At 38.8% G+C, this 14450-nt stretch overlaps 1 protein-coding gene across 2 annotated transcripts in view; it reads right to left on the reverse strand.

The window, feature by feature from the left end:
* Positions 1 to 14450, reverse strand: part of ITGA8 (integrin subunit alpha 8) — a 228174-nt gene that overhangs the window by 147542 nt on the left and 66182 nt on the right. For both annotated transcript variants that reach the window (XM_064284887.1, XM_064284886.1), the window contains exon 11: positions 9411 to 9463. In XM_064284887.1, coding sequence (XP_064140957.1) covers positions 9411 to 9463 — 53 coding nt within the window. The remainder of the gene's footprint in view (positions 1 to 9410; positions 9464 to 14450) is intronic.

Raw genomic sequence — 14450 nt, forward strand, 5'->3', positions numbered from 1 at the left:
AGGGACTCCAGAAAGCTATGTAATTTATCCTTGAGGGTATGAACATGACTCACGCTGACCCAGTTAGCTTACTACATTTCTCATTGCCAACAACAGAGTTCTGGAAATGGAAAATTCTTAGACCTACCATTGTGTCAAAGGCTAGCACATCCACGGAATCCTTAGATTCTCGGAGTAAGATGACAACATGGATCTGTTTTCTTAGAACTAATTCCCTAGACATTTAAGTGTAAGTCTTCTAAAATGTTGTTAACTTCAAAAAAAAAGAAAGAGGCATTTGTTATTAATTTGTAATTGTGTTCTCTTTAGGGTCGAGAGACAATGACTGTCTTGGATTGAATTGGTACAATACGCCTTGTAGAATATTTTGTACTTAGTGTAAATATTATTTTATATTAACAGTACCACTTAATAATCCCAACATATATTATTGTTTAGGGTGGTGTTTTTAAATCAGAGATCTGCAACCCATTAGTGAATTGTGAAATTAATTTTGTGGGTCTCAACCAGCAATTTTTTAAAAATAAAACAGAATACAATAGAAAATATCACGTTATAATAAGTATAAATGTTCCATGAAACTTTGGTTTCATTTGTGTGTGTGTGTGTGAATGTACTGGTTAGCAACGTAAATTGCATTTCTTATTGTGGGCCACATGCAAAATTGGTTGAAAAACCACCACAGTCAGCTACGTGCCAGTACACACACACACACACACACACACCTGTTGCAGTCGAGTCGATTCTGACTCATAGTCACCCTACAGGACAGAGCAGAATTGCCCCATAGAGTTTCCAACGAGTGCCTGGAGGATTCAAACCTCTGACCTTTTGGTTAGCAGGTGTAGCACTTAACCACTACACCACCAGGGTTTCCATGTGCCAGTAGGCTATTTTAAAATTTTATTTGTCGAATTCTTACGTACACTCAATTCAAGCTTAAAGTTTTAAAATACTTACTAGTAAAAGTATTTTTCACTGACCTTCTGAAAATTAGTTGTGTAAGAGGCTGGGTACCCTTCTAACAGAATATTAAAAAAAAAAAAAATCTCAAAGCAGAACAGTGATGAAGAAACAACAATATTGTGGTTTTTACTAAAACCATTTTCTCTGCTTGAGACATGTTAGTGATTTGGATGAGATCAAAGTTAATCTGTATATACATTTCATAAAAGTAGGACATATTCACTAAGCTTCTTTTTATCTGAAGTGTTGAAATGTTTAAGCACAGTTTTCTTTTTAATCCTTGAGAGGCATTCATTTTTTTATCTCTTTTTTTTAATGTCTAAATACACTCTGATAACCTGATGGATGCAACATGAGGCTCAGTTTCTCATTCTTCACGTTTTTTGAGACAGAAACAGTACAAATATTTTCCTCAAAAATGAAGCATACATAGGGTGATTAAAGAGAAGAGAAAGAGTAAGAGAACCCTCCAATGAGAATATTCAACATGAAGCAGCTGAATTCAAGTTTTCTGCAGTCAACTGGTGCTAATCCGTTGATTTAACATATAAACTTTTCTATATTCCTTTTTTTCCCAATAGTATGTATTGCATGCCAGTGTCCATGACTAATTTTCAGAACATAGTTATTTACTAAAAGAATTCAAAATTCTTTTTAGCTGGGTGCTAGGGTTGATAGCTAAAAATAGCTAATAAACCTGCTTTATAATAGTCAAGAGTGAATACAACTTATTAATTACAGAAATCAATCTAAATTATAATCTATGTTCTAGTTTTCACTTTTTTTTAAACCAACTTTAATAGATTTTCTACCAAATTCAATCTAATGATACATTCTATACAAGTGAATACACTTGGACTAAATCTGGGACAAAATCATAGTTACTCAAAGCTGCTTCCCTTCAAATAAAATTTCTCTAAAATACTCCCAAGCTAACCATCGTGTCATGGGACAACTCAGTCAACCGGCATGATATAGTTCATAAAGATAATGTTCTACACCCTGGTTTGGTGAGTAGTGTCTGTCTGGGGCCTTAAAAGCTTGCGAGTGGCCAGCTAAGATACAACTATTGGTCTCTTCCCATATGGAGCAAAAGAGAATGAAGGAAATCGAAGACTCAAAGAAGAAACTAGTCCACAGGACTAATAGCCCACATGACTCTTCTGGCCTGAGGGCAGAAGAACTAGATGGTGCTGGGCTACCATAATGGACTGTTCTGACCAGGGACACAACAGAATGTCCTGGATAGAATGAGAAAAAAATGTAGAACGAAACTCAAATTCCTAAAAAAAAAAAAAGAGAAAGAAAAAGAACAGATTTAGTGTACTGATAGAGACTAGAGGAACCCTCAGGACTATTGCCTTACGACACTCTTAACTGGAAATGAAGCCACTTCCAGAAGTCCCCTTTCTGCCATATAACAGGCTGGCTTATAAAATAATCAATATCCTCGAGGAATGTGCTCCCTTAAACAGTCAACTCTAAGAGAACAAACAGTCAACACTGACCCAAAAGCAAGGATGAGAAGGCAAAGAAGGGCAGGGAAGCTAGATAAGCAGAAATAGAACAAACAGAATGGAATTAATGAGAATGCTGACACATTTCGAAAATAGTGACCAATGTCATGGAACATTTTGTACTAAAATTGTCAAATGGGAACCTAATTTTTGGTGTAAATTTGCACCTAAAACACAGTAAAATAAAATAAAGTGCTCCTAAGTTAACTACTAAGAATCTAGTTCAGTTTCACTCCTTTGGCCCTGCAGAGGCTATAAACAAAAACAGTGTAGAAAATGTCAGTGGATTAAATTGTATTTCTGTGAATTTTTAAAAGAGTATAATACTGTAAGATTCAAATATCATATGAAAAAACAGATTTGCTTAGGCTCAAGATGAAAAATGCCATCTTCATTTTTTCTTAACAAGTCTGTCCAGAAATTCCTAACAGAATTTACACAGCCTGGGTTTGCAACACTGGCTATCTTAAGGTAACGAAACTTAAGTTAATTTCACCAGCTTGTTTATGTTTTCAAAACAGCCTCAGGCTTGACAATATCAACCATCAAGCAGGATGTACATACTTTTTTGATCTCAACTCTTTGGGAGGCTACTTAGCCTACTTGTAATACCTAAACATTTTTTTTTTTCCAAATAAAAAATTACTGGGGAAAATTGTCACCAGTTTACTCATTTGGTCACATTACTTAATGACGCTGTCTTATTTTCCTGATGTTGAGATTTTGGGGCACTGGTGGGAACCTTGCTTTTCTTGCACAGCGGATAGAGACGATGACAGATGTTGCCAAAAATGTTCTCTAGGTAGCCTCATGCGCAATTGTACTTCATTATCTCCGGGCTGGGGTAAAGAAAGTCCAAGCCCAGTCTGATCCCACAAGAGGCAGGGGCCCTCACTTCTGAACCATGAATAATCAGCTAAATAATTGATATTCTTATATGAAAACCTTAAAAAAAAAGGCTGTTGGGAAATTAGGAATTTTGATAAAAAATGGAAACTAAATCTCAGTTCCAGTACTGAACTTCCCTGGGTGATCAATGCTCACTGACAACTCCTTGTTGTTGTTGTTGTTGTTAGCTGTTGTTGAGCAGATTCTGACTCATCCTGACCCCATGTGTGCAGAGTAGAACGACTCCACAGGGTTTTCAAGGCTCTGACCTTTCAAAGCAGATCTCCAGGTACCTCTAGAGGCATATCTGGTGAGCTCGAACTGCCAATCTTTAGGCTAGTAGTCGAGCGCTTACCCTTTGCACCACCCAGGGACTCCTGATAACTTCTTGTTATTGTTGTGTGCTATCGAGTCAACTCTGACTCATAGCGACCCTACAGGACAGAGTAGAACTGCCCCATAGGGTTTCCTAGGCTGAGATCTTTACAGGAGCAGATCGCCAGGTCTTTTCTCTTAGAGAGCCACTGGTGGGTTCAAACCGCTGATCTGTCCGTTAGCAGCCAAGCACGGAACCATTGTGCCACCAGAAAAAAAAAAAAAATTTTTTTTTTTTGAGCTCCCGATAATTACTTAATCGTTGATAAATGCTAAGAAAGCTAAAGAGGGCTTTGTGAATTAAAAACAAACAAAAGATTTTTAGGACTTATAAACTCAAATTATTTATTAATCATAATGTCTCAGTAAAATACAGATTAGTGCAGCTATTTTTAATTTAATCAAACTGATTTTTCTTGTATGCCATGACACAAAAACTATTTATAGATTTTTTTTTTTTCTCATTAGTTGTTTTTAGCATTGCTTGAGACAATGTCAAAGTTCCTTGGATGAAAATAACTTTGAAATGATGATTTCATGTTTTTAAAGTGCAAGTAAGACCTTGCTTATACAAAAAATGGAAATTAAATGCACACTTAGTCTTAATAGGAATGTAGATTCTTATCAATGGTCTAAATAGAGTAAAAAAAATTTGAGAAAGATTTCCTTGCACATGAAATATACATATATGCTATTCTTTTACCACAACCCTTATTTAAGGTTGTTGGTTTTTTGTTTTTGTTAGTGATAAATACATTGGTTTATCTCAAATTTCCAGCTTTTTTAAAAATAAGTGAGAGGTTTACCAGTCATTTTACTCATGTATTAGATTGAAAATTCCAAACAATAATAAATTATAAACCTTTGTTTACAAACCTTTGAAGACTGAAATGATATTGCTCCCTAGTAGATATTTTATAGAGCTTAGTACCGAGTTCTCTGTATGTAGTGAAAAAATATCAATTAGGTAAGTCAGCACAAGGTGTGGGTACAAATCGATACCTCCCCTCTAATTAGCTTGTGATCTTGGACAATTCAGTTAACTTTTGTGCCAAGTTTCCTTGGATAGCTTCACTAGGTTGAAGTGTGGACGGCCTAAGTTATTAAACCCGTTAAACTGAAGGGAGTTTGAGAGGGGAAAAAAAATGATCCTATGTATGACTGAATTTTGTTGTTTAGCAGCAATATTAGGCTCTACCAAAGTTTCAGTTATAGAATAGAGAAGATGTCTGCATTTGAAACTGCCTACAAACTGGGAAGATCAAATCTATAACGTCCATGAACATTTTATTTGAGATAGGGGTTCGTGTTCACTGCAAAATTCCGTGGTGGGACCTTAGGCAGCAGTCTTAGGAACTCTGCTTGAAATCTTGTCAGAAACTGAGAATGACAAAAGTACCCTTTCTCGACACGAGGCTATATGTATCCTATGTGTCCTGACATGGGGCCAGCACCGCAGTCTTCATCCACCATAGGAGCTTAGGGAGGGCCACAGACACACATGATTTGCTCCGCATCTCCTTTTGCGCTAATGTTTTTCCTAGGCACCTGTCTTGCAGGCTCCTTTCTGAGGGATTTTGCTCTGGTGGTGCAACAGTTAAGCACTCAGCTGCTAACCAAGAGGTTGGCAGTTTGAATTTACCCAGCCATTCTAAAGGAGAAAGACTTGGTGATCTGCTTCCATAAAGATTGCAGCCACGAAAATCCTATGGGGCAGTTCTACTCTGTCACATGGGGTCGCTATGAGTTGAAATCGACTTGAAGGCACCTAACGACAACAAGATTTCTGGGGCTGCGGGTTTCTGTCTCTGCCCTGGTAGGGCTGTTTCATATCTGCCCTGGGAACGAATAGCCATCCAGGGTAGTGAAGAAGATGACTGTTGCTATTGCTAGTGGTTTCCAAGCCTGCACCCTGGGATCAAGTCTAAATCTATTAACACAAGATGCTATATTTTCCCTATTTGTATGTACTTGAAAGGCAAGCAAAAAGTAGTTTTTCTAGAAACACAGGTGCTGCAAAGATTATAGCTAATTATCTGGTGATGTCAGACTTCAACTTGAGTTGTATATCTTTATCTGGGATGAATCTTAGTATCGTCCTTGACCAATCTCAATTGCTTCTAGAGTATATTCATTATAATAATTAAAACAAAAACAAAACAAATCCATTGCTATCAAGTCGATTCTGACTCATAGTGACCCTACAGGACAGAGTAGAACTGCCCCACTGGGTTTCCATGGAGCTGCTGGTGGATTCGAACTGCCAACCTTTTGGTTAGCAGCCATAACTCTTACCTGCTGCACTGCCAGGGCTCCATTTATAATAGGACCTGGAACTTACATAGCATCTAAGTAATTAAAAACAGCAAATTACATATACACTGGAAACCCTGGTGGCATACTGGTTAAGTGCTACGGCTGCTAACCAAGAGGTCAGCAGTTCAAATCTGCCAGGCACTCCTTGGGAACTCTATGGGGCAGTTCTACTCTGCCCTAAAGGGTCGCTATGAGTCAGAATCGACTCGATGGTAGTGGGTTTGGTTTGGTTGGGTTTGAGAATCTATGGGCACTTTATCTTTAAGGGTGACAATATTAAGTTATGGACATGTTATTCTTCAATGCAGTCTAAAGAATCTGGAAGTAGTATGCAGGACAACTTTTAAGAACATCAAGAAAAACCAAATTATCACTGGAAAATTCCTGTGTTCTTACAACCATGCTGTTTTGGTCAGAAGGAAACCAATCAGGTTCTTTTCTCACAAGTTTTTTTTTTTTTTTTTAACATGGTGAAAAAATGGACTATAAATGTTGTCACAACACATTGTTGTGGACTAGAGTCAGTGTGTTTCCAGGAGAGAGACAGTGCCCTGAAGGGTATGTTGTGAAATCCAGGAAAGTTAAAAGGATCCAAAACAGGACAGATCTACAGAAAGAAACACACTGAGTGAATGTGTGCTATAAAATGCTGTGTGGCTCCTAGGGGAAAAGCCCTGGAGCTTGTTGTGTCACCGTCTGTGGAGAAATGTCTCTATGCATATCTGAAAGGCCACTATGGGATTTTTTATTTTCAGGAAAGAAATCTGTACAGCATGCCATATTTTGGCCTCGTCATTCTTCAGCCATTTTCTTTCTAATAAAAGGCATCAGTAACAAATACAGTTCATTCACACTGACAACTCTTAATGACAGTCCTCAATGTTATTTTCATAAATCAGACAACTTATGATTAAAACGATTTAATTTTAAATTAACTGCTTCTCGAGTAATACTGGCATTCAAATATACCTTCAAAATATATCCAGAATTCAATTGCCTCTATTTTCCTCCAAAAATGCTTGTTGGATGAATGAATAATCAGTATATCTTAACCTAATCATTATCTTATTATTTAAGCATCAGTCCTGCCTCACCTGGCTTATTGAAATACGCTCCCAGAATGCCCCTTGGCCGTCTAGATGGCAGCCAGCAAGCTCCTGTTAAAACCAAAGTGGAGCAGGCCACCTCCTCACTTAGAATCCTCCAGTGGCTCAGAGGACGTTGTATCCTTCCTGGAAGCACATTCTAGTCCAAAACAGAGTTTGTGTGGCACAACTATGAGTCCAAATCGACTTGACAGCAATGGGTTTATGTATAGTAGTTTGGAATAAGGCACAGTCCATGAACCTTCATAATCTGGCCCCTCATCTTATTTCTATGACTTCTCTCCTGTGCTTTTCTCCTTCACTCATTGCTCCAGCCAACCCAGTCTCTTTGCTGTTCCTCAAGTATGTCAGGAGCTCCCACCTTATGGTATTTGTACTTTTTGCTCCTAAACCTGCAAGATTCTATCATTATGGTTTCTTCCCTCATTCCTTTAGGTCTTTCCCAACTGTACCCTTATCGATGAAGCCTTTCCAGGCTACCCAATTTAAAATTGCATACTGCCCAATCTTCCCTATTCCCCTTCGGTTTTTTTGTCTTGTTTTGCTGTTTCCACATAGCACTTATCACCATTTAATGTACTCTATATTTTCCTTAAGGAGGCCTGGTGACACAGTTGTTAAAGCAATTGGCTGCTAAACAAAAGGTCAGCTGTTCAAACCCACCAGCTACTTCATGGGAGGAAGATGTGGGAGTCTGCTTCTGTAAAGATTTACAGCCTTGGAAACCCTACAGGGCAGTTCTACTCTGTCATATAGGGTCACTATGAGTTGGAATCGACTGGATGGCAATGGGTTTGGATTCGGTTTGTGTATTTTCCTTAAGGACCCCTGATGGCACAGTGGTTAAATGCTTAGTTTAACTGAAAGGTCAGCAATTCAAACCCACTAGCCGCTCTGCATGAGAAAAATGTGGCAATCTGCTTCCTTGAAGACTACATCCTTGGAAACCCTATGGAGCAGCCCTACACTATCCTACAGGGTTACTATGAGTTGGTAGCACAACTTTCACAAGGGTGGGGTTTTTGTGTTGTTGTTCTTGGCTACATCTCAGCACCTAGAGCAGTTCTAGCTCATAGATGCTCTAGAAATATATGTTAAATGAAAGAATAATATAAACACAATTTCCAAGAGTTACAACAAAAACCAAACTTGTTGCCATTGAGTCGATTCTGACTTATAGAAACCCTATAGGACAGAGTGTAACTGCCCTATAGGGTTTCCATGGAGCAGCTGGTGGATTCGAACTGCTGACCTTGTTAGTTAGCAGCCAAGCTCTTAATCACTGTGCTCCAAGAGGTACAAAAGTTACTTAAATTTATCTTCAATCATATACCACAACACAACATATAAAGCACATTTCTAGCTATACAAAAGTCATAGCTAATGTCTGTTAAAGCTTTATCTAAAATATTTAGCCCAGATCCTGGAACATAGAAAGGATTCTTCAGATATTTACTTTCTATGAAAATGTAAGCTCTGTGAGAGCAGAATTCCTGTCTGTCTTATTCACCACTGTATCTGGGGTACTAAGACAATGCCTGGAACATAGTAGGTGCTCCAAAAATACTTGCTGGGTGAATGAATAATCCGTATATCACAACCTAATCATTACCTTATTATTCAATGATTTGTTAATTTAACTCTCAATCAGGCACTTTTAGAGAATTCAAGAAGTGTTTAGCTATAACTTATCTTTGAACTAAAGATTTAAACACAGCCAAAATTTACCATAATATTGGGTCTAAGATCTACTGAAATTTGCTACCAGAGTCTCTAAAAAATAACACTGTTTTATCTTCTCTATGGGTGTTACTAGTATGTTGGTTAAAGTATTGTCAGGCGGGAAAAGAATCTATGTTTTACAATGTGCAATTGTTTCATGAATGTCTACATGTGCTAAAGGGAATTCTAGGATGAAGACAGCCAGATGAGCAAACCCTTCAGTGTCTATGAATCTGAATAGGGAGGACTATTCACTTCATAAAACTAAAGATAAAACTAAATCAAATAGTCCCCTTTTAGAAATGGCAGATGTGAAAAATCTCAGTAAAGACATAAAATAGGATGACAGAGAGTTCTTTGCTAGACACATCTTCTTGACCTGAACCAAAAGCACTAAAACAAGATAGCCTCTATTTTCTTGTTGAGGAAGTATGGAAGGATGTATCTCATTAAGGAAAAATAAAACATCTTTATAGATAAATATAATATAATTTGAATAAGGAAGGTCTTATTAACTTACCCGTCATTGTTAACATCTGATACTGTAACAGTATATCCAAAATATGATGCCATCTGCAAGGAAAAACCATAAGGTGACATATTTTGTGTTCACAAAATCATTTTTATATAATCACCTCTCAACCACTTCTGAAAGATTAATCTCATTGCAGCACATTTTTGCTTTGAAATTTACAGACTTGGACTTGGACAGAGTCTTCAAGTCATTTATTCCAACCCTTGACCCGATGTATAATTTTTCCCCACAATATCCCTGACATCTGCTTGGACATCCTGTAGAGATGCTCAACAATTAGCCCATTCAATTTCTGGACACAACTCTTAGAATACTCTTTGCTAAATTTCCCCTTCTATGAATCTAGTCTTTAATCCCACCTAGTTCTGCAGTTTTGAACCTCATCCAATAAATCTAGTAATTCCACTTCCATATGAAATCTCACATAAAAATATTTTCAAAAGAAGAACAAAGTGGGAGGCCTCACACTACCTGATGTTAGAACATATCATACTGCCACACTAGTCAAAACAGCCTGGTACTGGTATAACACCAGATACACAGACCAGTGGAACAGAATTGAGAATCCAGACATAAATCCATGCGCATATGACCAGCTGATATTTGACAAAGGCCCAAAGTCAGTTAAATGGGGAAAAGACAGTCTCTTTAACAAATGGTGCTGGCATAACTGGATATCGACTTGGAAAAAAATGAAACCAGACTCATACCTCACACCACACACAAAAACTAACTCAAAATGGATCAAAGGCCTAAATATAAAATCTAAAACGAGAAGATCATGGAAGAAAAAAATAGGGACAACATTAGGAGCAATACATGGCATAAACAGTATAGAAAACATTACTAACAGTGTACAAACACCAGAAGAGAAACTAGATAACTGGGAGCTCCTAAAAATCAAACACCTATGCTCATCCAAAGACTTCACCAGAAGAGTAAAAAGATTACCCACAGACTGGGAAAAAGTTTTTAGCTATGATATTTCTGATCAGTGTCTGATCTCAAAAATCTACATGATACTGCAAAAACTCAACAACAAAAAGACAAATAACCCAATTAAAAAATGGGCAAAGGATATGAACAGGCACTTCACTAAAGAAGGAATTCGAGTAACTAACAGATACATGAGGAAGTGCTCACGATCATTTGCCATTAGAGAAATGCAACTCAAAACTACAATGAGATTCCATCTTACTCAATCAAAAGGCTGGCATTAATCCCCAAAACACAAAATTATAAATGTTGGAGAGGTTGTGGAGAGACTGGAACACTTATACACGGCTGGTAGGAATGTAAAATGGTACAATCACTTTCGAAATCGATTTTGTGCTTCCTTAAAAAGCTAGAAATAGAACTATCATATGATCCTGCAATCCCACTCCTTGGGATATATCCTAGAGAAATAAGAGCCTTTACACAAATGGATATATGCACACCCATGTTCATTGCAGCACTGTTTACAACAGCAAAGAGATGGAAGCAACCAAGGTGCCCATGAATGGATGAATGGATAAATAACTAATGGTATATTCACACAGTGGAATACTATGCATTGATGAAGAACAATGATGAATCCGTGAAACATTTCATAACATGGAGAAATCTGGAAGGCATTATGCTGAGTGAAATTAGTCAGTTGCAAAAGGACAAATATTGTATGAGATCACTATTATAAGAACTCAAGAAATAGTTTAAACATGGAAGAAAATATTCTTTGACGGTTCTGAGAGTAGGGAAGGAGGGAGAGGGGTATTCACTAATTAGATAGTAGAAAAGAACTATTTTAGGTGAAGGGAAAGACAACACACAATACAGGAGAGGTCAGCACAACTGGACTAAACCAAAAGCAAAGAAGTTTCTTGAATAAACCAAACCCTTCAAAGGCCAGGGTAGCAGGGGCGGGGGCTTGGGGACCATGGGTTCAGGGGACATCTAGGTCAATTGGCATAATAAAATCTATTAAGGAAACATTCTGCATCCCACTTTGGTGAGTGGCATCTGGGGTCTTAAATGCTAGCAAGTGGCCATCTAAGATGCATCAATTGGTCTCAACCCACCTGGAGCAACGAAAACAAAGAACACCAAAGACCCAAGGTCATTATGAGCCCAACAGACAGAAAGTGACACATAAATCAGAGACTACATCAGCCTGAGACCAGAAGAACTAGATGGTGCCCAGCTACAACCGATGACTGCCCTGACAGGGAACACAACAGAGAATCCCTGATGGAGCAGGAGAGCAGTGGGATGCAGACCTCAAATTCTTGTAAAAAGACCAGACTTAATGATCTGACTGAGACTAGAAGGTCCCTGGAGGTCATGGTCCCCAGGCCTTCTGTTAGCCCAAGTCTGGAACCATTCCCAAAGCCAACTCTTCAGACAGGGATTAGACTGGCCTATGGGATAGAAAATGATACTGGTTAGGAGTGAGCTTCTTGGCTCAAGTAGACACATGAGACTATGTGGGCATCTCCTGTCTGTAGGGGAGATGAAAAGGCAGAGGGGGACAGAGCTGGCTGAATGGACACAGGAATACAGGGTAAAGAGAAGGAGTGTGCTGTCTGATTAGGGGGAAAGCAACTAGGAATACATAGCAAGGTGTGTACAAGATTTTGTATGAGAGACTGACTTGATTTGTAAACTTTTACTTAAAGCACAATTATATATATATATATATATATTTTTTTTTTTTTCAGTTGGTTCATCTTCCTGGCCCCTCTTTCTTAGGGATACCACATGTGTTACCAAAGGATAGATGATACCAGAAGTGGGTTGACAGGAGCTGACTTAAATGGCACTTATACTCTCTTCCCTTGGGCACTTTATTTATACTATTGAAGCATAAAAAAGATTTTTAATTTTGGAGGGAGCCACATCTCAGTATCACTTTATCTTGTACTTACAGTCAATTAAAACCCGAAAACCCATTGCTGTTGAGTTGATTCTGACTCGCAGTGGCCCTGGGGGACAGGGTAGAACTGCCCCCTAGGGTTTCCAAGGAGTATCTGGTGGATTCGAACTGCTGACCTTTTGGTTAGCTGTTGTAGTTCTTAACCACTGTGCCACCAGGGATCCTCTATAGTCAACTAAGACCACTAAAACTTTTCCATGAGTGTAACTAGCATAACATAATCTCCCTAAATTCTAACATTGAAGTTTTTGTTTTTTTAAGCCATGTTATCAGAGTTTATAATCTTTTTAGGTTTGGCCCATAGTTTCAGCTTGCCAAGATTTATTGCTTCCATATTCTGCCATCCAATGGTTTAACTTAGCTGACTCAGTTTCCCATTGTCTACTAGTTCAATCAGCCTACAATCCACTAGAAAGTGTGCTCCACGGAGGACAGGGACTTTTTTCTGTTTTGTTCACTCTTCTATTTGCACTGCCTGAACAGTTATAAGATTGTTAGAAAATCCATCGAACTTCACTATTATCACAGCCTTCTTTCTCCATATTTTCCATAAGAGCATCATGAGAGGTATTGATAAATGATTTGTGGAAAATTACAGAGTAATGAGTAGACTAATGCCCCAAATTTGGGGTGAAGAAATGTCAAAAAACACTTCGTGTTCATTAAAAAACCCTGATAATCAAAGTTTTTTGACAAATACATTAGTTCAAATTTATCTACAGCTAAGAGTTCAGTATTTGGCGGTCTTGAATCATGATCTGGAAGGCCAAGTTACATCTTGGCCTCATATGTGACGCTTGCTGGAATCTCAGTAACATGAGTTGGTGGTGAGAGGAGCAAATTGGTTGCCTAGAGAAACAAATTGAATCCAGGATCGGCTCCCTTAGATGGCAGTACCACATTCAGTGTCAAAAGAAAAATGGGAAAGACCACAATATTTAGGGTAATCCAAGGTGATGGATGAGGTATGGCCTCAGACCACATTAGGTCAGGGAGATGACAGCAGCTTGTTTTCAGGCAACTGATCCATTCTTAATAGGACCTCAGACAATGACAGTGGGTAAAGGAGCATTATCCAGACCGTGGGAGAAATGACGAGAACTAGACGGCTTGTCAAGGCTCCATTGAATGTTGGGGATCAGAAGAGGGTGCTAGTTACATGAGGACTACAGGCAGAAGCCCAGGCTCATTGACTCTGGCCAGTAGAGTGGGACTAAGGAATAGCCTGTGTCATCTCAGAGGGAAGGAAGCTAACCAGAGCTCACCACCAGAGTCTACCTTATATCAGGATGGCTTTCAGATCCTACCAGTTGGTGGCATTTTGTCTTCTGAGGAGTATACTCTGCCTTGCTGGTCATACTGGCTCAGTGGCTAGTCCTTTAGAGAATCTATGAGAGCCCAGGCCAGCTGAAAACCTTTTAACACTGTGATGGCTAATTTTATGTGGCAAGTAGGCTAGGCTATGGTGCCCAGTAGTTTGCTCAAACACTAGTCTACATGCTGCTACGAGGGTATTTACATGTGATTAGCATTTATCATATTGACTTTAGGCTAATATGGGTGTGTGAGCCTCATCCCATCTGCTGAAGGGCTTAAGAGCAAAAACTTAAAGTTTCCTGAGGTAGGATTCTGTTTCAAGACAGTAAATGGATAAGCCTGCTGGAGATTTCAGCCCATTGCCTGACCTACTGATTTTGGACTTGCCAGCCCCCACAACCGTGTGAGCTAATTCCTCAGAATAAATACATATTTATTTATTCCTGGTTCTGTTTTTGTAGAGAACCCTTTCTAAGACAGACACCAACTACATGTTCTAGCCCTTTCCTCTTGAAGTCTTTAGTTTCTACAGCCCTAAGAGTACACTTAGATAAGAGAGGAACCTCTTACCTGAACTTCTTGATATCTCAGTCTCTTGTCGTGAATTTTGGTGTTCTTAAAAAATTCTTTTAGTTGTTGTATCCCCCAACACACACACACGTGTGCACACACACTACTGGCAGGCCAACTGTTCCCCACGTTAGTGAGTACTTGTGGGTAGCTTGCACTGCAGAGGTCTCTTTATCATTCCCAGCTATTTCGCCACGTGCTGCATCAGGTCAACCCAGGGCTGC

The sequence above is a fragment of the Loxodonta africana genome, chromosome 4, assembly GCF_030014295.1.
Source record: "Loxodonta africana isolate mLoxAfr1 chromosome 4, mLoxAfr1.hap2, whole genome shotgun sequence".
NCBI classification, from domain to species: Eukaryota; Metazoa; Chordata; class Mammalia; order Proboscidea; family Elephantidae; genus Loxodonta; species Loxodonta africana.